The sequence below is a fragment of the Eupeodes corollae genome, chromosome 1 (genome assembly GCF_945859685.1).
Source record: "Eupeodes corollae chromosome 1, idEupCoro1.1, whole genome shotgun sequence".
Lineage (NCBI taxonomy): Eukaryota > Metazoa > Arthropoda > Insecta > Diptera > Syrphidae > Eupeodes > Eupeodes corollae.
This window is the reverse complement of record NC_079147.1, coordinates 233,027,691-233,054,893: the sequence shown is the minus strand read 5'-3', so window position 1 is coordinate 233,054,893 and position 27,203 is coordinate 233,027,691. Positions and strand designations below refer to the sequence as shown.

At 34.6% G+C, this 27,203-nt stretch overlaps 6 protein-coding genes across 9 annotated transcripts; 2 read left to right on the top strand and 4 right to left on the bottom strand.

The window, feature by feature from the left end:
* Positions 1 to 3,301: 3,301 nt before the first annotated feature.
* LOC129949210 (uncharacterized) lies at positions 3,302 to 5,112 on the top strand. The gene is made up of 6 exons (XM_056060518.1): positions 3,302 to 3,455; positions 3,630 to 3,901; positions 3,972 to 4,134; positions 4,227 to 4,529; positions 4,588 to 4,804; positions 4,873 to 5,112. Exons 1-6 carry the CDS (start codon positions 3,351 to 3,353, stop codon positions 5,049 to 5,051), a joined length of 1,239 nt encoding a protein of 412 aa, XP_055916493.1. The 5' UTR covers positions 3,302 to 3,350; the 3' UTR covers positions 5,052 to 5,112.
* Positions 5,113 to 5,538: 426 nt separating this feature from the next.
* LOC129938577 (aminoacyl tRNA synthase complex-interacting multifunctional protein 1) lies at positions 5,539 to 6,580 on the bottom strand. Its single transcript, XM_056046217.1, has 2 exons — positions 6,461 to 6,580; positions 5,539 to 6,405 (listed from the first exon to the last, which is right to left on the bottom strand). Exons 1-2 carry the CDS (start codon positions 6,530 to 6,532, stop codon positions 5,584 to 5,586), a joined length of 894 nt encoding a protein of 297 aa, XP_055902192.1. The 5' UTR covers positions 6,533 to 6,580; the 3' UTR covers positions 5,539 to 5,583.
* Positions 6,581 to 7,627: 1,047 nt separating this feature from the next.
* LOC129938574 (T-complex protein 1 subunit theta) lies at positions 7,628 to 9,821 on the top strand. Its single transcript, XM_056046213.1, has 2 exons — positions 7,628 to 7,797; positions 8,004 to 9,821. Exons 1-2 carry the CDS (start codon positions 7,738 to 7,740, stop codon positions 9,582 to 9,584), a joined length of 1,641 nt encoding a protein of 546 aa, XP_055902188.1. The 5' UTR covers positions 7,628 to 7,737; the 3' UTR covers positions 9,585 to 9,821.
* A 5,692-nt stretch (positions 9,822 to 15,513) lies between these two features.
* Positions 15,514 to 18,277, bottom strand: LOC129938576 (uncharacterized). Its single transcript, XM_056046216.1, has 3 exons — positions 17,737 to 18,277; positions 17,105 to 17,680; positions 15,514 to 17,036 (listed from the first exon to the last, which is right to left on the bottom strand). Exons 1-3 carry the CDS (start codon positions 18,045 to 18,047, stop codon positions 16,928 to 16,930), a joined length of 996 nt encoding a protein of 331 aa, XP_055902191.1. The 5' UTR covers positions 18,048 to 18,277; the 3' UTR covers positions 15,514 to 16,927.
* A 1,431-nt stretch (positions 18,278 to 19,708) lies between these two features.
* Positions 19,709 to 21,826, bottom strand: LOC129938573 (transcription elongation factor B polypeptide 3-like). The gene has a single exon (XM_056046212.1). It carries the CDS (start codon positions 21,602 to 21,604, stop codon positions 19,745 to 19,747), a length of 1,860 nt encoding a protein of 619 aa, XP_055902187.1. The 5' UTR covers positions 21,605 to 21,826; the 3' UTR covers positions 19,709 to 19,744.
* Positions 21,827 to 25,293: 3,467 nt separating this feature from the next.
* LOC129938579 (guanine nucleotide-binding protein subunit gamma-1) lies at positions 25,294 to 26,119 on the bottom strand. Of its 4 annotated transcripts, none has more exons than XM_056046221.1 (2): positions 26,008 to 26,119; positions 25,294 to 25,794 (listed from the first exon to the last, which is right to left on the bottom strand). In XM_056046221.1, the coding sequence occupies exon 2, from the start codon at positions 25,772 to 25,774 to the stop codon at positions 25,562 to 25,564; it is 213 nt and encodes a 70-aa protein (XP_055902196.1). In that variant the 5' UTR covers positions 25,775 to 25,794; positions 26,008 to 26,119; the 3' UTR covers positions 25,294 to 25,561. The 4 variants fall into 4 exon arrangements, with proteins under 4 accessions (XP_055902196.1, XP_055902195.1, XP_055902194.1 ...); XM_056046220.1 differs by having other exon boundaries at positions 25,294 to 25,886; positions 26,008 to 26,109; XM_056046219.1 differs by having other exon boundaries at positions 25,294 to 25,886; positions 25,951 to 26,069.
* Between the last annotated feature and the right edge of the window lie 1,084 nt (positions 26,120 to 27,203).

Genomic DNA, 27,203 nt, shown 5'->3' with positions numbered 1-27,203 from the left:
GTGAAACGCGTTGTTGGCTTTACTCTGTGGAATGGCAAAAACGAGGTTTACCTCATGCGCATATTTTAATTTGGTTGGTGGATAAAATACGCGCAGAAGAAATTGACAAAATTATATATATTCCAGATCCGAATGTTGATCCAAAATTGTTTAACATTGTTACTACAAATATAATCCATGGTCCATGTGGCACTCTAAACATGATGTCGCCATGTATGGATAATGGAAAATGTACAAAACGTTTTCCAAAGCCATGTGAAACTGATACTATCACCAATATGGACGGTTATCCATCTTATCGACGTAGAGACGTAGACAATGGTGGTCAATCATATGAATTGCGTCTGTCAAATGGTGTGAGAGTAGATATTGATAATTCGCCATTGCTTTGCAAAACCTACAAAGCGCACATAAACGTTGAACTATGCAGTTCGGTGAAGTCTATCAAATACATTTGTAAGTATGTTCACAAGGGTAGTGATAAAGCTATATTTGCTGTTCAAAATGTTAACGACAATGACGAAATAACACGTTATCAAATGCTATTTGGCGCATTTTTACGTTCCCTATACATGAAAGGGAACATTTGGGCTGTGCATCTTAAAAACGGACAGCGTGTTTAGCCTTCTTTAAAGAACATTTTTAAGCGGTAAGTAAAAACCCGTCCATATTTTAAGTGCGTGACCCTCCCCCTCTGATTAACAATCTGGATCCACCCTTGATGAATAGCACAGTCCCCATAGAAAATGTATGGGAAATTGTAGATCAATGAATTGTAACGACTAAATGCTTAAATAAAAACGATATGTTTGATCAAATTAAATTGTTTTTTTTTTTTTTTTATAATTAGCAAACACTAAAAGGGTTTTTTATACCTTTAATATGCCAAAGACACAGTGTGAGCATTAGGAAAAGAGGGAAGGGTTGGATAGGAGGTGTCGGTGTATATTGGTTTTAAATTTCTGAACATTGCAATGACAGGGAAAGATAGAGCGTGGCAAGGCGTTCCACATTCGCGTAGTACGGCTAAAAAAGAATCTCTGTACTTCATAGTACGTCCGAAGTTGGGCTCAAGGGTAAACTGATGGGCATTCCTAGAAGCGCGGGTATTACGGTTAAATTGTTTAAGGGGAGGAATGCAACTGGCTATTTCACTAGAGCATAGTCCGTTAAAATAACGGTAAAAAAGGGTGAGGCAAGAAACCTTGCGTCGATGTTCGAGTGATGTAAACGAGTTGATGATGTTTATGTCACCAATCATTTTAAAAGCTCTTTTTTGAATACTGTCCAAGAGGCTTAAATAAGTTACTGGAGCACCAGCCCAGAGATGAGAGTTATATTCAAGTTTCGGACGTATATAGGTTTTGTAGATTGTAGCCAGATCAGACGGAGAAAAAAATTTCTTGCAACGTCTCAAAAAACCTAGACATCTTGCGGCATTTTTGGCAGCATCGCGTATGTGATCGTTCCACAAAAGGTGGTTGCTGATGCACATTCCGAGGATGTCAAGATTTTCTGTTTCGTTGATGCAAGTGCCACTCATAGATTAGCTATCCTTTAGTTAGCTCTATTGATAAAGCTAACTTATTTGCAAGGCAGTTCGCCGAAAATTCAACCTTACCAGATAGTGTCATGACTCCTCCAGTTCTTGAACGCGTAAATGATTCTATGGGACCAATCTTTTTTCGTACTCGAACTGTGTCGAGAGTTCTTAAAGATCTCAACATTCATAAATCCGCTGGCCCAGATGGTATCCCCGCTATTATTCTGAAGAGGTGTTCTTCCACGCTAGCAAAACCACTGCGTAATCTTTTCCATCTATCCTATTCTTCTGGGCTCGTTCCGAGTAGTTGGAAAACTGCATTTGTTCAGCCAATTCCAAAAAAAGGCGAATCTTCTTCTCCCACAAATTACCGACCGATAGCACTAACGTCCCTTCTTTCTAAGGTCATGGAAACGCTGATTAATTATCAGCTTAAGAAATATCTTGAGGAACGGAAGCTTCTTAATGACCGGCAATACGGCTTTTGTAGCAATAGGTCCACTGGTGATCTCATGGTTCATCTCACCGAACAGTGGAATAGATCTATACATCGATTTGGAGAAAGTAAGATTATTACACTTGATATTTCAAAGGCATTTGATAAAGTTTGGCATCTTGCTCTCTTATCGAAAATGCGTGCTTTCGGTATCGACGAATCTCTTCTTCGTTGGATTAGAAATTTTCTTTTGAACCGTTCAATACAAGTTGTTTTGGACGGATTCAAGTCTGAAACTCATAAAATAAACGCTGGTGTGCCCCAGGGCTCCGTTTTGTCTCCGACCCTCTTCCTCATTTTTATAAATGATCTCCTGTCTGCTACTTCTAATCCGATACATTGTTTCGCTAACGATAGCACTCTTAGCTTTTCATATTCGTTTCCATATTCGGATGTGGAACTGCAACGGCAAAATATGATTAGCTCATTAAATTCCGACCTACACAGCATTGTACAATGGGGAATAAAAAATCGTGTGGAATTTAATGCTTCGAAAACGCAATGCTGTCTTGCTTCGTTAAAGCGAGATAAACCGGTATCCCACACAGTATTATTAGAATGTTAATTGACTCCATGCTTTGAAGATGTGCTGAAGTGATTAAAAACAAGGGCTTTGCTACCAAATAAAAGCAATATTTTAGTGCGACTACAATAATATATGTATGTCTAAAAAGTTGTTTTTGTTTTTCCTTAGCCTAATATTCAACTTATTGTGGCATGTACATAATGAACTATTACAAAACAACTATATTTTATTTATTTAAATTTTAAAAACAAAAATATACAATAATTGAATCCTAATTTTTTTAAATTAAAACTGTGAAACTGTACGCATCTATTATGAATCATTTAATACACCTTCACTAAGATGTTAAGGGGTTTTCTAGGGATTTTCTAGGATTATTTGATTTGATTATTATTTGTATGTTTGAAATATGTTCTTAAAGCAGCTAACTTGGATTTCAGGGTAGTAGCTAGACCACGAAAATAACAATATAGAACATGTTACAAAATATAATGCAACCAAAAAAGTCTTGAATGTCTGCAAGTCTCGATTATTGTGAAATATAAATAACCAAATTCAATTTCATAACGTTAATAATCTATACAAGTTGTTTTGTATTTCTTTTTTTCTTGAAGAAATTATCTTAAAAAGATAGTAAACATATACATAATTATATAGCAGTCAAATACAACCCTCCACTCAAAACAACGAATATTTATTTCTTGCAGTTGGAAATATTAAGTTAGTTGACTTGACTTGTTTCTGTTGAACAGAACACACAACGCCCATTTAACATCTCTTATAAAATGACGGATAAATTTAATAAATACGAACTTATTAGTCCAGATTGGTTAAATAAAGACTTTATTGAAAAAATCCTAAAAGATTACGAGAAGGACGATCGAATAAAAGTAATTAAGTGTCTTGGTGTTTCACCATTAAAAGTCGAAATAAAGTACAAAGAGAAGAGATACCAAAACCTTTAATACAAATTTCTCTCTATATGTTTGATTACATTCTATAAGTGATGGCATTATGCAATAAACAGTAAATTAATAATATGATTATTTTGTTCTACTCTCAAGGTCTTATCATTAGACATCACGCCGGCTACTTTAAATAACGATCACTATGGAAGTGTTATGTATCGGACAAAAATTCAATATAATAATTCGAAAAATAAAAACATACCATTGTCGTTGGTGGTAAAAACGATGCCAGAGAATGATAGTCCTAAAAAGGATATGCTGTCGGATACATTTCTCTTTCGAACTGAAATACGGATGTATTCGGAAACTATACCAAAAATGGAAGCAATATTACGAAAATATGGTGATGATACGATACTGGGAGCAAAGTACGTTTCATTTGTGTTAAATTCAAACAAAATTAAAAGTTCTTAATGATTTTATTTAAAAAAAAAAAAATTATTATGCTGCAATGAAACCTCATGAGATAATAGTTTTTGAAGATTTGGTGGTTAAGGGATTCTCAACTCTAAAGAACCGTATGCCAAATGAGGAAGAAGTCAGAAGAGCTTTGATGAAAATCGCTAAATGGCATGCTGTTAGTTATATTCTAGCAAAAGAGGTAAGTAAGAGATAGGTTTCAATAACAGAGCTTTATATTACCGGTTTTTAGATTTTCAAAAACTGAATTAAATTATTTTCTTTCTTTCAAAGGAACCAGAAGCAATAACCAACTACAATGAAGGCGTTTTTACCATTGACATGAATAAAATTGAAGTCTTTAAAAATGCAGGCAGATCATTCATCGACAATACTTTAGTTTGTGACGATGAGCTTAAGACATATATACCGTTATTTGAGAAATTAGACAAAACTCTACTTCAAAATTGTGTAGATATATGGCATGCATATAAACGTGGCGATAAAGCTTTATTTGTTTTGAATCATGGAGATTTTCATATGAAAAATATGATGTTTAAACACAAAGAATCTGGAGAATTGGATGATTTGATGCTGGTTCGAAATTGTCTCGAAATATGTGTTTATTTTATTTTAATTTATTTTGGTATATAAGCTTGACTTCCAAACATGTTATTATGGTCCAGCAGTAACAGACATAATGAATTCAACTTATATGTTGATGGATGGAGATACAAGGTGGAATAAACGCGATGAAATGATTTATTATTACTTCAACATCTTTAGCGATTCTCTGAAGAAATTTGGATTCAAAGGTGATATACCAAGAATGGCTGATTTACAAATTGATTTAATCAAATATCGAGCATTTGGTAATTAATTTATTAACAATTAATAATTTGAATACGTCTTACATGTTGAATAATTAACTTCTTTTTAGAAACATTCATGGCGGTAACATATTTGCCATTTATAGCTTGTTTTAATGATGATTCAATTGAATTGGACAAAATTATGGAATCACAAGAGTATAGGTTAAAAATGTTTTCAAATCCTATGGTAGTAGCTGAAGCCAAGAGAACTCTTCCTACATATTTGTACAAGGGCCATTTAGAATAATTCACATGGTTTGTAAGGTTTTAAGTTATATGTAAAGTGAATGTTTTAATAAATTATTTTAGTAGAAACTTCGTTGATTTTTGTTTGGTCTTTATATTTTCTTCAACTCCAACAACAATCAGTAGTTCTGGTAAAGTAGGTGGATACTACGCCTCCTTTAAGAAATACTGTATATTATTTCAACTTTCTGAACATGTTTCGCACTGAAGATAGACGGGCCAAAATAGGCACAGTTTGACTTGATAAAAAATATTGTAGATCAAAAGAACTTGGCTTGGCACTACGTTAGAGAGTACGGTATAATCTTTAGAGGCTGATGGTGCCCTTAGAAGGCGGTAGTGCTTTTTGAGGACGATCCTACTCAGCCAAGATATAAGCTCTATAATATTCCCTACGAAATTAAATAACCATTTACTAAATTCTATGATGTGGAAGAGTTTCAAGTCAAAACGTTGTATAAACTTCCAAAACAAAAAAAATAAACAAGTTAGTGAGCATTATTTATTCAAATCTATCAACAGATATAATAATTTTACTTAACATTGACATTCTTCAAGGTCTGAGCGACAACATTACCCTTGCCAGGGACATGCAACGCGGCTCCCTTGAAACAAGCAACTAAATTATCGTTAGTCTTAAGATCAGGTGCGCATGTTTCAAAGACTTTCTTTTTGGGATTCAATTGTGCATCAGGGTTGCGGGTAAAACCTTCACAATGAACAAGATCCCCAGGCACGGATCCCTCGGGGGGACTGAGCACTTCAACTTTGTCTGGTGTAGATGCACACATTACCATTGCCTCAGACGTTACACCACGCATTTTGGCTGGTTTTAAATTGCACAGAACCACAACAGAACGATTTTGCATTTCTTCCAAGGGAACAAACTTAACTAGACCTGATACTACAGTTCTGGGTTGAGCTTCTCCACAATCGATCTTTTCGAGATACAAGCTATCGGCATCCGGATGACGTCCCACTTCGACAATCTTGCCAACACGTAAATCAAGCCGACCAACATCAATGGGAAGTTCGGCAGCAGGAGCTGAAGTTTGGGCTGCAGCAGCTTTAGCTGGCTTTTCTTTTTTTGGTTTCTTTTCTTTCGGAGCAGTTTTAGCAGCATCTTTACTTTCTTCGACTTTGGCAGGTGTTGGGGTAGGTGCTGCCACTGGGACATCGGTGGCTTGTGTGCAGAATGATCTAGCTCCAGGGACACTTATTTGCTTTTTACCATTCTGAGTTTCTAATCGAACAAGCTCTGCCAGAGTCTGAGCGATACGATTCTTCAAGTCTGCATTTTCCTGAAGCAATTGTTGCTTCTTTCTGGCAATTAACTCACGTTGAACGGCAGTAAACTGAAATGAGATGGTAGAATCGACATAGTGTTGATGATTTTGATGTTGTAATCACCTCAGCTTGAAGAGAATTTATGATTTTCTCATTCTGTTGATTGTTTTTTGAAATAATCTCGATGGAACTCATATTTTTAATAATTTTTACTCCTCGTATCACAGAACCTGCAATGCGGATGTTGGTTCTAGTTGCTTTGGCTGCCTCTTGGTGGCTAGTCGATGTGTCACTTGTATTTTTGTTGTTGGATAGTTGTTTAACATAATAATTCTATTGTGAACGTTTCATAACACCCTGACAACACGGAACTTATAAGTTTTTCATTATTTTAAAAATGTTTAAGGAGTCGATTCAAATAGTTTTAATGTATTTAAATTAAAAATATGGATGAACACCATGTGAAGCATGAATTGACAAAATTTAGTTTTAGCTATAAAGGCTTTTCCTTCCAATAAGAAATTTCATTTTGATTGGATAAGTAATTAGTAAAAACTACGCCATTACTAAAAATGGTACGATGAGATCTGATGATTTAATACCTTTAGGATCTGTATAAGTAGTCACAAGCACAAGTAAGCCACTTGGAAACTAATCAGCAGACATAATTCTCATAAACTGTGTAGGTTTAACTAGAAGTTAATGTGTCAAGTAATTAAACGCATTATTTGGAGAAAAAACAACCGTGTTTTTAGATATAATTTGCAAGTAGCCAACTTCACGTTGGAGTCACCTATTTCTTAACTCTAGCTCCTCTGTAGCTTCAACGGAAACATGCAAGAACTCTTGAATATGATTTTTGTATTTTGTCAAGCTTTATATTAGTAGATGTTCTTAATTTCTTTGAAGACAATGAGTTTTTTTAAAGCAAAATTTACTATAATTTTGTTCATCAAAACTAAAGCTAAAGAGGTGAAATCACTTTTAAGGCGGGTCTTGTACAAGAATTAGTCGACTTGCAGTCTATATCTAGTATGACAATGAATCTGTATTCAAAAACGATGGTAAATTGCCAGTTTTGAAATATCGCAAAACCATTTCAAGTGAGTTTTAGGAAATAAAAGTCATCACATACTATTATAGTTAAATTCTTAAGGACGTCGTAGACCATCCAAAATGAATAAGCCTAATAGTGGGAACAAAAAACTCCCATCGAGAAGATTCCATTTATGACAAGAATATTTTTGACAGCTCTATTGTGAATACACCCACTGTCAAAAACACACGAGTTTAGGTTAGAAAAACCTCCATTCGCCATTCCTCTGTTCTTCTGCTTGTACGCGAGTTTTTGTGTGAAAAGTTTTATTACGAAGAAAGTAGAATAAAATCTGTGAGAAAAAATGGCTTTATCTGTACCAAAAGCACCGGGTGTATCCCAAATGTTAAAGGAAGGAGCTCGTGTAAGTGAAATATTTGTATAATTCAATTAAAAAGATCGAGTTTCATTTTGAAACGGCCAAAAATTAAAGAATTCTATCTCGTGCCTCGTGAGAAGATGAGCTTGACAAAAATGTTGGGGGTGCCGACAGTCGTTGAGTCATCCCATTTTTTTTTTGGGAAAAATGAAGACATAATTTCATGAGACTGTCTTTTTTGTTTATTTTAGATGTACTCCGGCCTGGAAGAAGCCATCTATCGTAATATCTCTGCTTGCAAGGAATTCGCACAGACAATGCGTTCCGCCTACGGGCCCAACGGCATGAACAAGATGGTCATCAACCACATCGAGAAGCAATTCGTTACCTCTGATGCTGGTACGATCATGCGTGAGTTGGATGTTGAGCATCCAGCTGCCAAATTGATGGTTATGGCCAGTCAGATGCAAGACGCCGAAGTCGGCGACGGTACCAATTTTGTGGTCATCTTTGCTGGTGCCCTCCTCGAGGGTGCTGAGGATCTGCTGCGTTTGGGAATCACAACCAGTGAAATCGCTGACGGCTACGAAAAGGCCATGGACAAGGCATTGGAGATCCTTCCCAAATTAGTTTGTCACAAAATCGAAGACTTCCGCGATGTTCAGAAGGTCAAGGACTGTCTGACATCAGCAGTGATGTCCAAACAGTATGGGCAAGAGGAATTCATCACCGAACTCATCGCCAAGGCATGTGTTTCGATCCTGCCAGAACAGAGCACCTTCAATGTTGACAACATTCGAGTTTGCAAGATCCTTGGTAGTGGTTTGGGCAAATCCGAGGTACTCCGAGGAATGGTATTCAAGCGTCAAGTTGAAGGTGAGGTCAGTAGTGTTGAGAAGGCAAAGGTAGCTATATTCTCATGCCCCGTGGATATCATCCAAACCGAAACCAAGGGAACAGTCCTCATTAAATCCGCCGATGAACTCATGAAATTCAGCAGTGGGGAAGAGAACCTGCTCGAAAAGCAAATCAAATCCTTGGCAGATGCAGGAGTGAAGGTTATTGTCGCTGGAGGCAAGGTCGGAGACATGGCCTTGCATTACATCAACAAATATGGCCTTATGGCTGTCCGCCTCAATTCCAAATTTGATCTTCGTCGTCTGAGCAGAGCTGTCAATGGTGTAGTCCTCCCCAGGTTGACTGCTCCCACTCAAGAAGAGCTCGGTTACTGTGATAAGGTTTGCATTGAAGAGCTGGGCGACACTGTTGTGGTTTCCTTCCGCAATGAAGGTGTCGATTCTCGCATCGCAACCATCGTAATCCGTGGAGCTACCGACAACTTTATGGACGACATCGAACGTGCCATTGATGATGGAGTGAATAACTTCAAGGGACTCACTCGTGATGGTCGCTATGTTCCTGGAGCTGGTGCAACAGAGATTGAATTGGCTATCCAACTCGCCGAGTATGCTGATACCCTTCCCGGCCTCGAACAATACGCTGTCCGTAAATTCGCAACTGCCCTAGAAGTGTTCCCTAAAGCCCTGGCAGAAAACAGTGGTGTTAACGGCACAGAGACCATTAACAAGCTCTATCTTGCTCACAAAGAGAACGGCCCCAACCAAGGATTCAACATCGACTCCGAACAAGTTGATACCGTTGATGTGACCAAAACCAAGGTATTGGACTTGTACCAATCGAAATACTGGGGCATCAAGTATGCAGTCGGTGCTGCTACAACAATCCTCAAGGTCGATCAAATAATCATGGCGAAGAGAGCCGGTGGACCTAAACCACCAAGGCAAGGTGGTGGTAGTGATGACGAGAGTTAAGTTAATCATCATTCTTCATATTTTTGTTTTAATCTAATTCTACGCATTTCCTTTGTGTTTTTTTTATAAAAATCCTTTTCTTTTTAAAATCGCTTAACATCTTTCTTCACATTTACTCATTTAATTATTTTGTATTAGTAACTGAGGTGTTGGAAGTCGTTTTTGGAATGAAACAACTTCCAAACCAATGTAAGAACAATGCAAACACGAAATAAAGAACACTCACAAATAAAATAACATGTGTTTTTTTAATTTTTAATAGTGGATGGTATTAAATTTTGAACAAAGTTAGAAATTTGTTATTTTAGGACGGTATAGAATCTCAGGACGTGTCTAAAAAAAAGATTGTAAATTGTTGAAAGGTAAAGTTCGATTTGTTTGTAACACAATTACTTATTCCGGTTCTGGTTTATTGCCTTCCTCACCATATTTGATCACATTCAACTCATTTGTCTTTTATTTTTGCATCTTTCTACAGAAATCGAGTTTAAGGCCAGTAACGGTAAACGGATTGTGTTTCAAAATTTTTAAAAATATCGATGCAAATTGAAGTATGAAGTTGGCTTTAAATTTTTATAGATTTATAAAAATAAAGTGTGACATTAATTTCAAGATAAAGATTAACCTTCCAAAGATTAGAGGATTTTAAAAATGAGTTCCAGACAAATTGAAAGAAAACATTCAAATAAGTCGATCAAATCGGTTTGGATTGTAGGTGTTTGTAAGCAACGACATTGTCAGCACTACCAATTGATTGGCATTGTTTGATGAAGAAATCAATTGGACTTACCTTTCCTTAAAATTGATACTTCTATAATGTTATGGTTGGCGAATCGAACGTTCGAAGTGAGATATTTTCATTAACGAACTAACACATTCAACATACCACGGTTGGCGAACTTTCCAATTTGAGTTCGAAATTCAGTGCTACCATAAAAAAAAATAACAGGCATAAATTAATGACAACTCATGATATTTAAAAAAAACTGTTGTGTTCATTGATTAATAATTTTGATATTTAATAAAAATGCAAAATAAACCAAAATAAGCAACATAGATTTGTTTTTTGGAAAAACGAAAATTACAGAAAAAAGTAAGAATGCTCGAGACAACTCTAATTTCTTGGAACTCCTTAAGCATCTGTAAGTAGAACAAATATTTTGTACCTACTGGAAGTTCTTTTAATTCTAATTAATTCCTTAAGTTTCAGATCATATTTTCGACTGAAAAAGCAAGCTTTTCTCTTCGTATTAAATAGTTGAAAGACCAATTTAAAAATGCACCTCCTTAATCGCTGATATACTAAAATTAGCTTCTGCCCCTAGATTTTTTGCTAGTGGGAGTTATCAGAGCAGCGTAGGAAAAGATTTTGACTTAGGCCTGTCACAATCCTCGGTTTCCTTAGTATTAAAAGTAGTTGTGTGTGCAATTGAAGACAAATTATGTCCAACCTTTATCAGTCCCAATATGTCATCCGATGAGAAACAAAACGCACGATACTACTTTTTTTAACGGTCAGGTCACCAGGAGTAATAGGATGTGTTGACGGAACCCATATAGGAATCGTTGCTCCGATTGAGTTGCGTCATCAGTATTTCAGTAGAAAAGGATATTACAGTTTAAACGCAATGATAGTAAGTTTCTTCCCCGAGAGTAGCTTTTGGTTTTTAGTGCAAGTTTGTAAGGCGTTTGACCATTAAATGTGTATTCGTTATGTTAACTCAAGATATCCTGGATCAACCCATGATTTCTTTGTATGGAACTCCAGAAATCTTAAGTCATTTCATGAAACGTAGTACCAAAGAAGAGAACATTCAATGTTCCTTGGTAGTATTTAAATTTATATTTCGTCGTTCAATAATTTTCCATTTCCATGTGTTGTAGCAAATTGATCCCAATATTCCTTTTGTTTTTGTTTTTTTGAAGAACCAAACTCACCAACACCTCTCGCTACATTGGGATTCGGTTCCATCAGTTCGACTAACCTTTCGTACTGATTTTTATTAGTTGTCTTACAGCTGAATAAAAATGCATTGATTCAAGTTATTTTATAAAAGAAATGAAATATTCATATGAACTTGCATTGTTTTTTTTACATAAGCTTCGACCTTTTTTCACACAATATGTACTTTCGATAACGACACTAAAATTAGATCAATCTTCGAAAAATGTATGACTTTTAAGTCGAACCAACAGTTCTCAATTCGCAAACGGTAATACAAATTTTTCACACTCACACGTTTATTCATTCGACTCGCCAATTTTAATAGGACTATAGGAGTATAATAATACCCGTTTTATACTAAAAACGCTGTGTGATTATCAAGAACGGGATAAAGGTCTATACAGAGGTGTCGTTGCTCATTGGTTTTGAATGACAGGGAATAACAGAGTGTGGTAAGGAATTCCACATTTATGTATTACAGCTAGACAACGAATGTCTAAAGTTGGATTCAGGGATATACTGATAATTAGGGTTAGGATTTTGTTGACCAACAAAATTTAAAAAAAGGCAAAACAAAACACTTAAAATGACAAAGAAAAGGCATTTATTAAAAAATACTAGGTTAATAAACAAAAACTCAATAGATGATAGTAACATTGAACTACCCAGAGTTTTTTAAAGCTCTCAGGTAGCAATCTTTTTTCGTTTGGCCCTTAGAAGGGCTTTGAAGGAGCTAAATGATCTCTCAACTTCAACTGAAACGTGTGGAGCCCATCTAAAAATTTCAACTTCAATGTTTCCTGAATGTTTCGAATCCACGTCGCCGTTTATTACAGAATTTATCTGCTCAATAGTTTTTAGCCCTATTTTTCCTTTGAAAACGTTAGTAAACTTCTTCAAGACTTCCTCTGCAATGGGCCTTTTTGCTTTTTTTTTTAAATTTTCTTCAATGTCTTTCAAAGCAGGCAGCACTTCCCCAATTAATGTTCCCTGATGAAAATAAATTTTAAGTAGGTACAGACTCAAATATACGACTAAAACACAAAATTGACTTTAATGTACGCCAGCAGGTATGCATTTTACGCAGGCGAGGAAGAACTACCAAGCATTTTTGCGAAGATAAACGTTAACACATGCATACATTCAAACATTTTAAATAATTTTTGTGAGCTTGAAACTGTACAAGATTTTTAACTAAAGATTCTTAACGGTATAAGAAAATGTTCGTATTTCTTTTAATGCAAAATCAATTATTACATATTTCTTCAAAACAAAATAATAAAAAGCAAAACAAGGCGGAAAAGGGCAACAATCCCGAAGAAAGGCAATTATGGTATAAAAAGGCAAAATAGGCAATATAAAATACATATATTTGCTATCACCAGGGCTTGAAACATGTTTGTTGAAAGTCGATTTCATCTTCTGTTTAACCAAAAAAAAGGAAAAGTTAATAAAATTCTATCCTTGCTGATAAACCTTTAATAACGGACAAAGTTTAAGACAAGAGACATAACGACGACATAAATGAATTTTCCATGTTATTGTCTCCAATCATTTTCAATTTATTGGAACATTGACTAAAAAACTCATGTACAAAATGTTGAAGTCGTGAAATTTTAACTACATCTGTTTTTAATAATATTCTATATTAGAGTTTCGGTTGACTTCTTAAAATTACGGTGTCCTACTGTATCCATCTACAGAAGAATGTGTGAGGCTCGTTTTCACTTTCTTTTCAAATTCTTAACGATTGTGATGATACAAGTTCTCCTTTCATTGCCTTCCTCTAACTTTCCAATTAGTAAATTAATTCTTTAGGTATAAACAAAAATAGGTAGAAGCTTTCACTGTCCCCTGTTTTTCTATGGATTTAACGATTTTTCCTTAATTTATTATTGAAACTCAATTGTTGGATTTTAAATATTATTGGTTTTTCTAAATCATCTTTTCAAAAATCATATTTTCCTTTTTATTGAGAGTCAAGGAAAGGCCTTCTCATCTCAAATCAAGTATGTAGATATATTTTTTAAGTAATTGCAAGCATTCCTTGTGAGTACTTTTATACATATCATTGGATTAGATATGAATGAAAAAGAAAACATGGAAGGGATTTGATTAACATAAAGTAAAAACCAAAGACTTTCATTGATCGTCCTTATGGAACTTCCCTACCGGTAGACAAAAATTTGGGCTTTATAGCACAGCTGAATTAGTAGTACCATAGACTAACTAATAATTTTATTACTTATATATATTATATAATATTATTATTATTATTAGTTAGTCAATGGTAGTGGCGTGATGGTTAGTACGTTGGACTGTGATGCCAGTGGTCTATGGGTTTGAACCCTGCCTAAAGTTATTTTTCATAGTTACTGCCTCTTGCGAGGAATTTACAAATCCTCCAAGAGCAATTCCTGTCATAAAAAGTGCTTTCTCAAATCAGACGTTCGGATTCGGCTTAAAATTGTAGGTCTCTTCCATCCCTGACGTCATTACCTACACACAGGACAGGTTGAGAGTTGATAATCACTAGGTCCTAGTTCTCAATGGACTGTTGTTTTTAGAATAGCTGAAATAGAAAAACTGTACTTTGTTTGAAGAGGTGCATCAGGAACACTAAAAAATTTAGTTAAATCTTCATTCAAAGACCAAAAATATTTTCTAAAACATTAACGATGGCAGAGACAGCGATCATGATTCCTCAAACCAGACAACATTATGCTTGTATATAAAAATAATTAAACTACCTGTTGTTTCAAAGCTTTTAGATAGCTTGTTCAAGATAAATTTAAATCTATCATAAAGCAACATGTAAGTAAATATAAACATGGTTTTAAAAAAAATAGATCTACTTATTGTAAGCTAGTAGAATTCACAAATTTTGTCATTAATGCTCTGGACAATCGAAAACAAGTTCCTGTGATTTACTCATACTTTGTTAAAGCCTTTAGTAAGGTCAATTAACATATTCTCGTAGAAAAACTTCAAGCGTATGGCTTCCATGGACCGCTACTTCAATTTTGTCTTCATATTTACTTGATCGAAAACAATATGTAATGATCGGGGACTTTTTCTCAAAAGAGATAAGGGGATTTTCTGGTGTTCCAGAAGGTAGTGATATGGGTCCTTTATTATTTTTACTTTTCATTAATGATCTTCCAAATGTTCTTAAAAATTCTTATTGCCTTATGTTTTAAATAATTGTCTTTTGCTTCAAAATATAAATTAAATTCATTTGTCGAATGGTGCAAGTCAAATGATTTGTTGTTAAATGACGAGTGTGTAATAGAACTTTGTTAAATATTATTCCAAACTATTCATTAAATAATTTGCTGTTACAAGTAGTTGAACCAGTTCAAAGACTTAATCGTTATAATTGATTTTAAATTAAAATTTAATTTACATATTAATTAAATTGTACCCAAAAAAATTCTTTACTTGAGATAATAAAAAGAGAATTGGAAATGTTCAAACAAAATGTATCATATTTGCCCTTCCAAAAATATTTTTGAAAACATAGTAGAAGGTTACCATCATTCTTATAATTCAAAATGCCTATTACTTGGAACACAGATTCTTGAGTCAAGAAGAAAAATCCATAGTGTCATGTTTATTCGTGATATTTTGACTTCAACCGTTGATTGTGAGAGTTTGCTTAACTGTTTGCATCTGTATGCTCCATTAATTTCTTTAAGAGCCAGACCCCTTTTGGACAACTTGAACCGATTTCTTCAAGTTGTAATTTATTTAATATGTTTTATTCTAATTTGATTATATAAATGTCCAGAAAATTATTTACAAGTCGATTATACACTCTAATTAATTTTTTTTTTCAATTTTTAATTTTATATATAATATGTAATAATGGGCAGGTTCAGACGACGGGACTCGAAAGTCAGTTAAGTTTCTAGCATCTGATTGGCCAGCTGCTAAAAAATTGCATTCCAATTAAAACAACTTAATTGGAAAGTTGACTGGAAAGTTAGTCAAGAAAAATCTCCCTAAGGGGCCGGTTATAGCTATCAGTAAAATCCATCAGTAAAATTTTTGTTTTTAGTTTTTGAGCGTGTTATAGATTTATTTCTAACAAAAGATTGATGCAATAAGATGAATCCTATATTGAAGTATTTTTTTCAAAAAGAAACAATGCATTTAAAGTTTTATTTAATTTATAAATCCATTTTAATTTTTTTAATGATGAAATTTCATTTTACTGAACAGCTGACTGCCAAAAGTCAAAAGAAATTCCATTTCGTTTTATTGTTCGTGTTTCAATTTTTTGCTGTTCCGATCACATCATTAAAAATTTTACTGATGAAAGCAACAGCAAAAAAATTGTCTGAGGCGCGAAGCTCGATGTTATGATCGAAAGTAAACAACATTTTTCTAGCAAAACAAATTAAAAAAATAACAAAAATGACTTCAAAAAAAGAGTTTGAAACCAAATTAATACTTGAAGTGAAAAACCATATGTGTCTTTATGCCAAAGACGACCAAAAGTATTCAGACAAAATGGCACGAATAAATGCTTGGGGGGATATGTATATCCCTTGTCTTGGGAAGGCCTGGTAAGTTTATAGTTATGGAATTAGTAAGACGAGTAAGTATAATCGGAATCTGATAAAATAGGGGAGATAATCATTTTTTTTACTTTTAGTGATTGTGGTAATTATAGCCAAAAACAACACAATTCATCGAATTTGGAAGTCATATTCGAAAGAACAAAGCCCAAAAGAGGCATATTGAAGAGCCTCTGGACAGAGTGCTCAAAGCAATAGAAAACAAGGAGGTGAGGAGCCCGATGGAGCTGTTCATGGAGAACGTCGCACTCCAGGTATCGGATTTTAGTCCGCAAAGAATTGTTCGGTTCCAATCGAGGATACTTTCCATTTTGGGCAAGAAAATGGCCGAGCACTTGGCTGGTGCTCAAACATAAGTTTGAATTTCTTTTTTTTTCTGAATGAATGTGATATTTTTTATATTGAAGTAATGTTTTGTTTTTTTTTTTTGTATGATTTACGTTTGTTATTAACTGTTTTTTTTTTTACTGAAGTGATGTTTTGTTTTTTTGTATGGATTTATGTTAAGTTAAAAGTAGCTCTAAGTTGCTGTGAAATCGAAATTAGATTAAGTTTTAAGGAAGAATATTTTCATATTTATTTATTAAATAAAATTTTGAATAAAAAACTTAAATAATTTTGCTTTAAATTCTCTCCCACTGGTAATCAAGGTTTCAAGGAAAATGCGTTTCTGATATTAACAGCCATCGATGCTGGTTCGGCATTTCTTGCATCCTGATCCACCAACTGCGCTGAAAATTCATCTTGAAAATGGGAAGGATTCAAGTGTTCTTTTTCATTCTGCAAAAAATTGTGCAGCACGCAGCAGCAAAGAATTAGGGGTTTTGCCAGATCCATTTGAATTTGAGAGGTTTTATCAGAACTCTCCAAGTGGGGACTAAAATACCAAATGTGCTTTCCACAATTCGCCTTGCTCTCGAGAGTCTAAACAATCAAAAAATTGATGATTCGATAGTGTACATACATATATATGAATTATATCTTTTTCGTACCTGTAGTTAAAAATCCTTTGCTTGGTGGTCAAATGAGAACCTGGGAAGGGAGTCATCAAATTATATCGGAGGCCAAATGCTTCGTCTCCCACAAGAACGAAGGGTAGACAATTTTCTGTGCTTGGCAATTTTTGGTCAGCAGGAACAAATAATGACTTTGGGTTGCTTAGCCAAGCTTTTCCAAAGTTAGATGAAGCAAAAACAGTCGAGTCTGCGTTAGATGCGTGGGCTCCAATGCTTACCATAATAAATTTGTAATTTGCATCAACAACTGCCATCAGAATTGTTGAGAAGCATTTTTTATAATTGAAATTGAAACTGCCGGACTTTCTTGGGGCAAACATTTTCACATGCTTTCCATCAACAGCTCCAAGACAGTTGGGAAAATTCCAGTTTGACAAAAAATCCAAAGAAATTTCTTTCCAAAAACTGGGGCTTTCGGGGACTGGCATAACCAAGTCTGTAAAATGCTTGTTGATTGCCTGAATAGTCTGCATTATACACCATCTGACTGTTGTTTTTCCCATCAAAAATCGGAAAGATAGGTCCGCGAAACTAGCTCCCGTAGCGAGGAATCTGAAACAATCAGTGTAATGAAAATCTCAAATTATGATAATATTGAATTTTTGTACCTTAAAGTCAAACAAAGTTTCTCCTTTGCACTTATGGTATCGTTTCGAAACAAATTAAATCTAGGCTGGATATCACTTCGTATTTTTAAAAGTATACACTGGAACTGCTGACGGCTCATCCGAAAGTACTCAAAAAACTTAATTGGGAACAACTCGAGTCTCTCAATAAGTGAAAAATATTCGCCATGTATCTTCCGAGCATGGAAAAGCGGGTGTACTTGAAAGCGTCGTATTTTTTGAGAAGATCTTTTATTTATTATACACAAAGCTGTTGCAATCAATAAATTTTGTTTATTTTTTGCACGACCCATGATAAGATCAACTTAATTTCACAGAAGCACAAACGATAACAAACAAATGAATAACAAAACGAACTCTTCAAATAGAAACTTCAAAGTGACATTTAATTTAATGACGTAAATTTACTGATTGCTATGATCGCTCATCAGTAAAACATTTCAAATTCCTCCTGTTTCAAATTTTACTGATGCATTTTACTGATAGCTATAACTGGCCCCTTACTATCAAGTCAAGTCAACTTACGTCAAAATGACAATTGATCATGTTTTATTCATTCAACTGAAAGCTGAACTTTATTACTCTACGAGTTATTTATTTTTTGAACTATTCCATTTAACGTTTTGTGTAAAAGGTATCCTTGTAAAGTTGGAAAAAAATGAGAAATATTTCTTAACAATACAAAATGCAAGTCGTGAAGGACTTGTAGCTTGCCTGGGAGTGTTTTATAGGCATTAATGTTTTTGATAATTTGTGTACGATGAACTGAAGGTATAGGTTAGTGAAGCAAAGTTCCAAGTTTAAAATTTATGTCACTTGAAAAACTAGCTAGCTGCGTTGGTCAAAGTGTACGTTTAAAAAATGACGTTGACTGCAAATGAAGTCCCTTATGTTGTCTGAACCTGCCCAATATGTATTTATAGAATGAATTGTTATTAAAAACTTTATTTGAAATTTGTTGAATGTAAATTCGTATATTTGTTACATAAACAATTATTTAACTATAAATTGATTCGTTTTTTCATAACTTTTCAAGAGCCTTTATTAACAAAAATGTGTGGAAATATATCTTTAATCTTTATGGTCTAAAATCTTTTTAACTGGTAAAATCTTACATTTCTTTTACTGAATAGGATACAAAAATGTTGTCCTCACAAACTTGGCAATTGTGTACCAATGGAGGGAGAATCAAAAGAAAATTAAGCTTAGCAAACTTTGAAATAATTCCATCAGAGGTAAAAGCATGTACTTTGTCTAAAAACTAGAAAACTACGAAAGCAAACAAAAATAAAGGGCACCATCAGTGGAAATTTAATGGTAATGGTAAGCAGATATATATTAGGATAAGAATTAATAGGAAACATCATATTCAATTGGCAGACATCAAACCTTACGTTTATCATATTTTTTCCACACTTTCAAGCTTTGCTAAAGATCGTTCTCATTTTTAAATATTTTGTTTTAATAATACTCTTTTTTGGAGAACTTCACTTTACTTAAGATTTGATTACGCAAGGAACGATTAATTCTTGAAAATTGGGAACCAACTTTTAACGCAGTCAGTTTTTCTTCTATCTACCGAATTTATCCATTTGCATACCATTTTAATGTTTTGAAATTATTCACACTCAATCAATATTAGTCCACTTAATAAAAACATAATCGGCCAATTTCATAACAGAGTCTTAAAGTAAGGACCAATATTAGTCCTAGAACTAGTCTCAAATAGGTATCAACTCATTTCTTCACACAAGTATTAGGACCTTGTCTTGTTTATTAAAATTTAATAAAAACTAGCACAATTTTCTTTGATCAAAATTAGAAACATTTTCCTTCAATTAAAAATGTCTGTCATTAAATGATGAAAAATTAATTTTTCAATCGAAAATAATTTAAGGATTAAAACTTAAACAATTGATTTATATCTAATAGTAAAAAATAAAACATTCTAATTGTTAAGACCATTTTATTTTATCAATTTTTTGTTTTTTTATCTTTTATAAGTTTTTTTAATAAACTGCAATGTCTTAGCCATTAAGGGGGCCTTTTTAATCTTTAATGGATTACTATTGGCTGCAGCAACCAAATCTCTTCCAATTTTTAATCGAGGATCTCCAGCTATAACAGTATTATGTGACGCAGACGATAAAGCAGCCACTCGTGCTGCAGGTGATGCTATTAGCTTATCATTTGTCCCGTACAGTTCCTGTTTGCGTTGGACATTACGTGGTGGTTTGACCACATTGTCTACATATGCTAAGCGTGTCTTCTTTATTGGAAGTGCGCTCTGCTTTTGAGATATTTTAATATTTTTAGTGAGAATATTTAGCCGTCGTTCCTTTTCGTCCTCGCACCTCAAAAACATTTCTCGCCAAGTTTCACCCTCTTCCCTCATCTTTCCACGAAAGTGTCGTCCAACATGTTGTTGCCACAGAACGTCGGTGTCTTCTAACAAATAAGCGTTGTAGTCTTCAAAATTCAATAGCTGCTGAGGTGTAGTTCGCTCCAAAACTGGCCGCAGGACATCGAAGGGCACTCCTCCAGTGTATTCCAGAGCATCGATGTTCTTTTGCAAAACTCTAATGCAAATATCGAAGAGAGATGGAACTGATAATAGAGCGCCTGTCTTAACACCTGAATAGACCTTGGTGCGCATAGTTTTTGAAGTAATACCAATGTTCAGATTATTGTAATTGGAAGACGACGGCTTCTCTGGCATCGATGTAGGATAAATGCAATTCATGACATTTTGGTTAATGGGAGAGGGTTTGTAGTTGTCTGAAATTTTAACTGATGACGCTATGGGCAGATTGAGTGATATATCAAGCTTAGTTTTGGGTGATGTCTTCAAAGCTTCGGGTATTAGGTCGGTAGGGTGTTTGCTTTCCTTTTCGGCAACTGGTTTTGAAGAGCGTGGTGGTGTTTCCACAACTTGCTTGGAGGATTCCGCAATCTTCTGCAGCTTTTTGTTCTTCTTTGAGCTTCCTCCTATACCACACATGCCAAGAGCATCGGAAAAACTAGCACCCATAGTGCTGTCTATGCCATCATTGACAATAAGTTTCGGTTTCTTTGCTTTGGAGTGATGTTTTTCCGTTGTCACTTCGTCAGTAGTTTGCTTTGACGACGATGAGCCAGATGGCTCGGGTGTTCCGTTGGGAACACTCGTATCTCTTTCTCTTTCTCTTTTGTGTGACTTACTGGAAGAATCTTCTTCGCGGTGTCTTTTAGAAGAATTCTTGCTAGAAGAGGACTTAGATGAACTTGAACTTGATTTTTCGGCATGTCTTGAGGATGATTTGTGGCTTTTTTCCTTACCATTAGACTTACTACTACTACTTCTGCTGCTTTCGTGATGATGATCAGTGTGTTTGCTTTGGATGTCTTTATTTCTATGATTTGAATCTTTATGGCTCTCCGAGTGCCTTTTTTCTTCCTTATGCTTACCATTACTTGTTAGACGAGCTTCACTTTCCTTAATTTCAATATGGTTGTTTTTGGGTGAGTACTCTCTCTCTACAACAGCAGCTGCAGCCGGAACTGGAGCTGCTGCAGCAACACTGCCATATCCGTTCTGGTGTTTTTCTGGTGATGACGACGAAGGGACTTCCCCACTGGCAACCATAGTCTTCCATTTAGCCACAAGTATTTTCGCCGCATCACCAACTTCTCCATTATACTTTCGCAAGGAATTGACTGTTTTTCCCACCCCGGTCCTTTGCAAATGATCAATTGTAATTGGCAGGGCGTCTAGTTTTCTAATACAATGCAATAGTTTGCTTTCATCGTTTCGTGCTTTCTTGATGGCTTTTTGGTAGTGCTCGATGATATTGCATCCATCAGATGACATGATTTTATTTTTTGAGCAATAGGATGATGTGTTGGTCTTTTTAAATTAACTGACGAGAAATATGAAGTTATTGAAAGACGAAGGAAATTTTATTTAAACCACAATACTTAAATGAAAATTTTAATTATATTGTTGAAAGTATAATGTACGTCACACAAAAATAGAGAAAAAGAAAACCATCTGACACATGACGTTTGATACGAGTACGAGGTAGAAGAAAGACTGATGAAATATACGTGACTGTAACAGTAGCGGCGAGCTTGGGACAAGATGTCAAAACGTAAAACATTGTGAAGGTCAGTTTAATTTTGCAAATTGAAAAAATATCCTATTGCGATATTTTTTAAAACAAAAAATTTGTAGGTATGCACACATTTCGAAATAAGTTTCCACAATTATTGTATAAAATAAAATAGAGTATTTAGATTTATTATCGCGGGAGCTTTTAAGAAAATTTCTCCCATAGTAAAAATGTCAAAAATTGGATTCTGTAATCGGCATAAGTCTTTAATGATTGCAAGAAAACGTTGTTTTTTGAATCGATAGTTATTTAAACTCATCCAAGGCATTTTTGTTAGTTCGCATGAAAGAAATTTTCAACCATGGCTAATATGCGAACTTTTGGATAATTTTCAAAGAAAAACTTTTTTGATGTCAAATTATTGCTCATTTCTTAAACAAAAATGATCATATCATGAATAGGTTACATTACTTTTTTCTAATGAAAAACCACCTTACCAATAATGTAGAACTTACATTTAGGTCATTAGCTTGAATTTTTTATTAAGATCAATTTTTCAAAATGTCTTCATTTGTAATTTGAAGTAGTCATTGATATGTTCCATAAAAATTGCTGATACTGGCGTTTTGGCTACATCCAAAGAAATGTTCGCACCTTAGTATTTATGTAACGAAATAATCAAAACATTTCGGAGTTATGTTTTATTAGTTAGTAACCGTAGTAAAATAGTCCGTGCGTAAGATTGATATTGCGTTGACTGGAAACTGAAAATAAACAGACACGAAGGATACGTGCAAGAATTGGCGCAAAAGGGTCATCGTGAATCTGCAAGGACAGCAATTAACGAGCAAAAGTGTAGTGGAGTTTCTAGGTATCTGGTTAGATCAGTATTTATTTTCTGACAGACATATAAATACTGCTCTGAACAGGGCCAGAAGATCCTTCGTCTTGATGAAACGACTGTTTTACGGTAGTCAGATTGACCCCAGAGTGAAAGTAATTTGCTACATGGCCCTCATACGGCCGATGATAGTTTATGGTTGTCATATGTGGTTCAATGTTGCCCCTTCCCAGATGGAGAAGTTTCGGGTGTTCGAGCTGCCGTGTTTACGACGCTGTACCGGCTGACATAGAACAGCCCAATCTTCTTTCGTTCAGTACTATTCCAACAAGGTCCTATACAACGGGACTCGAATTCACAGAATTGACTATTTCGTGATAAAACTCGTTTGAGGCCATATTGCAAGAGCTATGTCTTTCACCAACAATATAATTTTCGGATTAAAGATTTGCTGCTGCGGTTGTTTTAGTTTTAAGTAGTTTATAGATAGAATAGGTAGTTTTAATTAGTTCAAGTTTTATTTAAAGAACCTAATTTTAAGTAGTTTTTAAGTAAAATTAAAGAAAGATATTTGTATTATAAATACAAAAATAAATAAAATGGAAATATAATAACATAGAACTTAGGGCCTAAAGGCATTAGTATTATGTATTAGAGTTTAACTTAGAGTGTCGGTATGGGACCTGTAAGTAAGTTGTGGTTAATTAGGGTTGTTTTATGAATTTTTATCTAGCTTTAAGATAGGTTTAAGAATGAATTAATAAAAAATCAATTTAAAAAAAAATGTGTAAGATTTTCATGAGAGAGGTCTTGGGTTCAAATTCATGAATCGTACACAGGAAAGGTTGAGAGTTGTAATTCACTAAGCCCTGGTTCTCTTAAAACTGTTGAACGTAAAATAAATCGTTATAATTTTATAATTGTAATGTAATGCCTCCTGAAAGCCATTATCCGAAGAAGAGCGGGGTCTTGTTGCTGATTACCGAGAACAAAGGAAGACACAAATCGGTGGCACACTTTCAAGAAGTAAATCTGTATTAGAAATTTTCTTAAAGCTGCGTTAAAATTATGGGGCTAAGCGAAGTTCAGGTAAAAACATAAAGTAACCTGGCATAAAATAAAATGCCTAACCGTTAATGGATCGATAAGCCCCGCGGAATTTTTTTAATATTTTACACTTCCATGTGTCCCCAAGGCGAGTTTTGAAAGGTGTACAAATATTGAATATCCCGAAACCAAAACTTAAAACTTGTCAAAAAGCGAACAAATAGACTTAGGCTGAATTGTACCAAATTTTTCGAATGAGACAAAATTGAGAAGGCACAGACGGTTGCCAACAATTTCGACATCATAAACGAACCGAGAAGAAGCATAGATATGCTCACCATTTTGGAGGTGGTACGTTGATGGTTTGGGGTACCATAAGCTGATGTTTCTACCAAAATAAATTCCTAAAAATATACGGATGAAATATTTGCTTCGGAATGTATCCTTCACAAGGATAACGCTCCTATTTATGTTTCAAAACCGGAACCCGATTTAAATCCTTTGGGCAATTTCAATTCAAAACATTTTTAACAAAAAGACCTTAATTTTGCACAATAAATCATTTGACAAGAAATGTTCAAAAAGAGTGAGTGGAAATTCAAAAGTCAAACAAAATCGTTAACAATCTCAATACCACGACGTCTACGAGATGTTATTCAACGAAAAGGATTAAGGACCAAATATTGAACGCTTTTTAAAAAACTTTAAGTTTTACTATAAGAATTGCTTTTAATTCTTATTTTGTAGAGTGTATAATGTACAGTTGCTCTCAAAATTGAAAATTGTTTTAAATTAATACAAATGATATGTTTTGGTATTTTGTTTTCAATTCAAAAACTAAAAAAATCCTCAAATGCACAAAATTAAGCGTTTACTTGCAGTTCAAATCATACAAAAATTTTAATTAGTGTTCAAACTAAAATTTTAATATTTTGTAGGGCCATCTTTAGACGTAATCACTGCTTATAGTCGCCGCGGCATAGATTCAACAATTTTGTAGTATAAGACGGGGGTATATTTTCCCAAAATTCACTGATCATCGCTTTCCACTGACTTTTGTTGATTGGGTTGCAATTCATCAACCTTCGCTTTATTTTGTCCCTCAAATTCTCGATGGGTTTGAGGTCCGGTGACTGAGGTGGGGTCTTGAGCTGGTTTCTGGTATTATACAGCAACTGTTCCTTCACAACAAATGATGTGTGTTTTAAATGGTTATCTTGTTGGAAGTGAATGGTTGCTGATAAATTAAGTTATTCTGCAGAATGTCAAACATTTCTTTTAAGAACTTCGAAAAATGTATAAGGAATGATTGAATGACTTTGGTTCGTTCATATTAATTGAAATGCTTTTCAACCGTCACTGATGTTTAAACCCTTAAAGCATAACTTCGTTGCCCAAATTTGTGGACTTAAGAACTGATACTTAAGATTGTTTTATTACTAATTCATTACTCATGCGAAATGTAATTAGGTATATACTTCATATTTTACCCTACGACAAAAAGAACTAAACGAGTCAGGAAGGAAGAACACCCTTAGCATGAGCAGAAAAAACATACAATTTGATTTACTCACAATTAAAACGAAATATATATATTTTCCATAATAGTAGCAATTAATACAAATATTAGGCAAGATCCAATGAATCAGCCGTGTTAAAAATTAGTTAGTTTTACTTCTTTTGTAGTTTAGCAGGTCATTGACAATTACGACATTTATATATATATAAATTTTTATTTATATTTTCATATGAAATGAACGACGTGATATTTAGATGAATCATATTCATAGCCAGCTGCTGAAGCGGCCATCTTTGCGCTTTGCATAATTTAAAGCACAATGCAGGAACTCTTCTCACGGAAAGGATTCACCTTTTGGCTGGAGAATCCAGTCAGCAGGTGATCTTCCTGCTCGTGCTCGGTGATGTACTTCATCATCTTGGCGCAAGACTCTGAAATGGTCTGGCGTTCGATGGCGGCCTCCCGTCTCAATTGTTCCACATTCATACGCTGTTGCTGGAGTGTTGATGACATTACGTCCATTACTGCAGTCTCTGATAGTCCTATGATGGAAAGTTTTTTGTTTTATATTTTAAAGAAACTTTATTTTTTTGGTTTAGCGGATCGGATGGGGGGCAAGAAGTAATTATGTGTGCTGAAAAAATTGTTTTTATGTGCTGAATAAATAATTTTAAGCAAATTTTGTAAATGAAATGAACCTTTTTTCGAATAAAATAAAGAATTGGAAGAAAATTATACTAAAAAACGATACACACCCAAAGAAGATTTGCGTTTTTTGATGAGTTTGACAGATGAAAATTTAATTAGTATAGTTTTCTCTTTCTCTATTTAGTAGCCATCTTGAATTTCAGTTTTCTTATACTGAAGGATAACAAAACAATAGCAACTTTGTACAGGGTGGCTATTCTTTATGATTATGTCTTTATTGTTTGTTTTCGGATTAATTATTTGCGAATCATGCTCATGTATGCTCAATGTAAATGAAAACAAAACCTGAAAGAAAACTGACACTGTTGGGGAATACCAAAATTTTATTTCCACCGACACAGTACCTGAGAGCAGAGCATATACATATATTTCATGAAATTAACGCAGAAAGTGGAACATTAATAATGAAAAACTGAGAAAAGTAATTTTTGATATATGCTCAAGAACAAAAGTGAATGTAAAGTTTCACGATTAAAAAATTGGACTGCTAGTAACCAACTTCGTGTTGACGACATGTATTTTTGAACGCTACAAGCATTTCTGTAGGTTCAGCGGTGGACAAGTTCATAACAGTTTGCATAATTTGCAGACAATATAGTCCTTATTTCTACAAAAGCTACACATACATTCGAGACATGTTGACGGAACTCACTCAAAATCAAATCAAATGGGGTGGCGCAACAGTCCGTTGTGAACCAGGGCCTAGTGACTTACAACTCTCAACCATTCCTGTGTGCGAGTACTGTTGTCAGGAATGGAAGGGACCTACAATTTTAGGCCGAATCCAAACGGCTAGTTTGAGAAAGCACTTTTTCATGACAAGAATTACTCTTGAAGGATTTGTCAATTCCTCGCAAGAGGCAGTACCCGCGAAAATTATTTTTTAAATTAAGGTGGCACAGGCAGGGATTGAACCCAAGACCCCTTGCATGACAGTCCAACGCACTAACCATCATGCCACGGGTACTGACGGAACTCACTACCTGGTCTAAAAATTTTGGACTTCAAATAAAAAAATCGAAAACTAAAGCCATCACACAAAAGACGATATAACATTGGACGAAGAAAGAATTGACTACGTAGAAGATTACATATATTTGGGACAGATCAAATCATTTGAGGACCAACAAAAAAAGAAATTAACAGACCCATCACAAAAAGCTGGAAACAATTGTGGAGCCTTAAACATATTTTACAAATGGACCAAAGTGCAGACACAATGAAATATATCTTCGACTCTGCG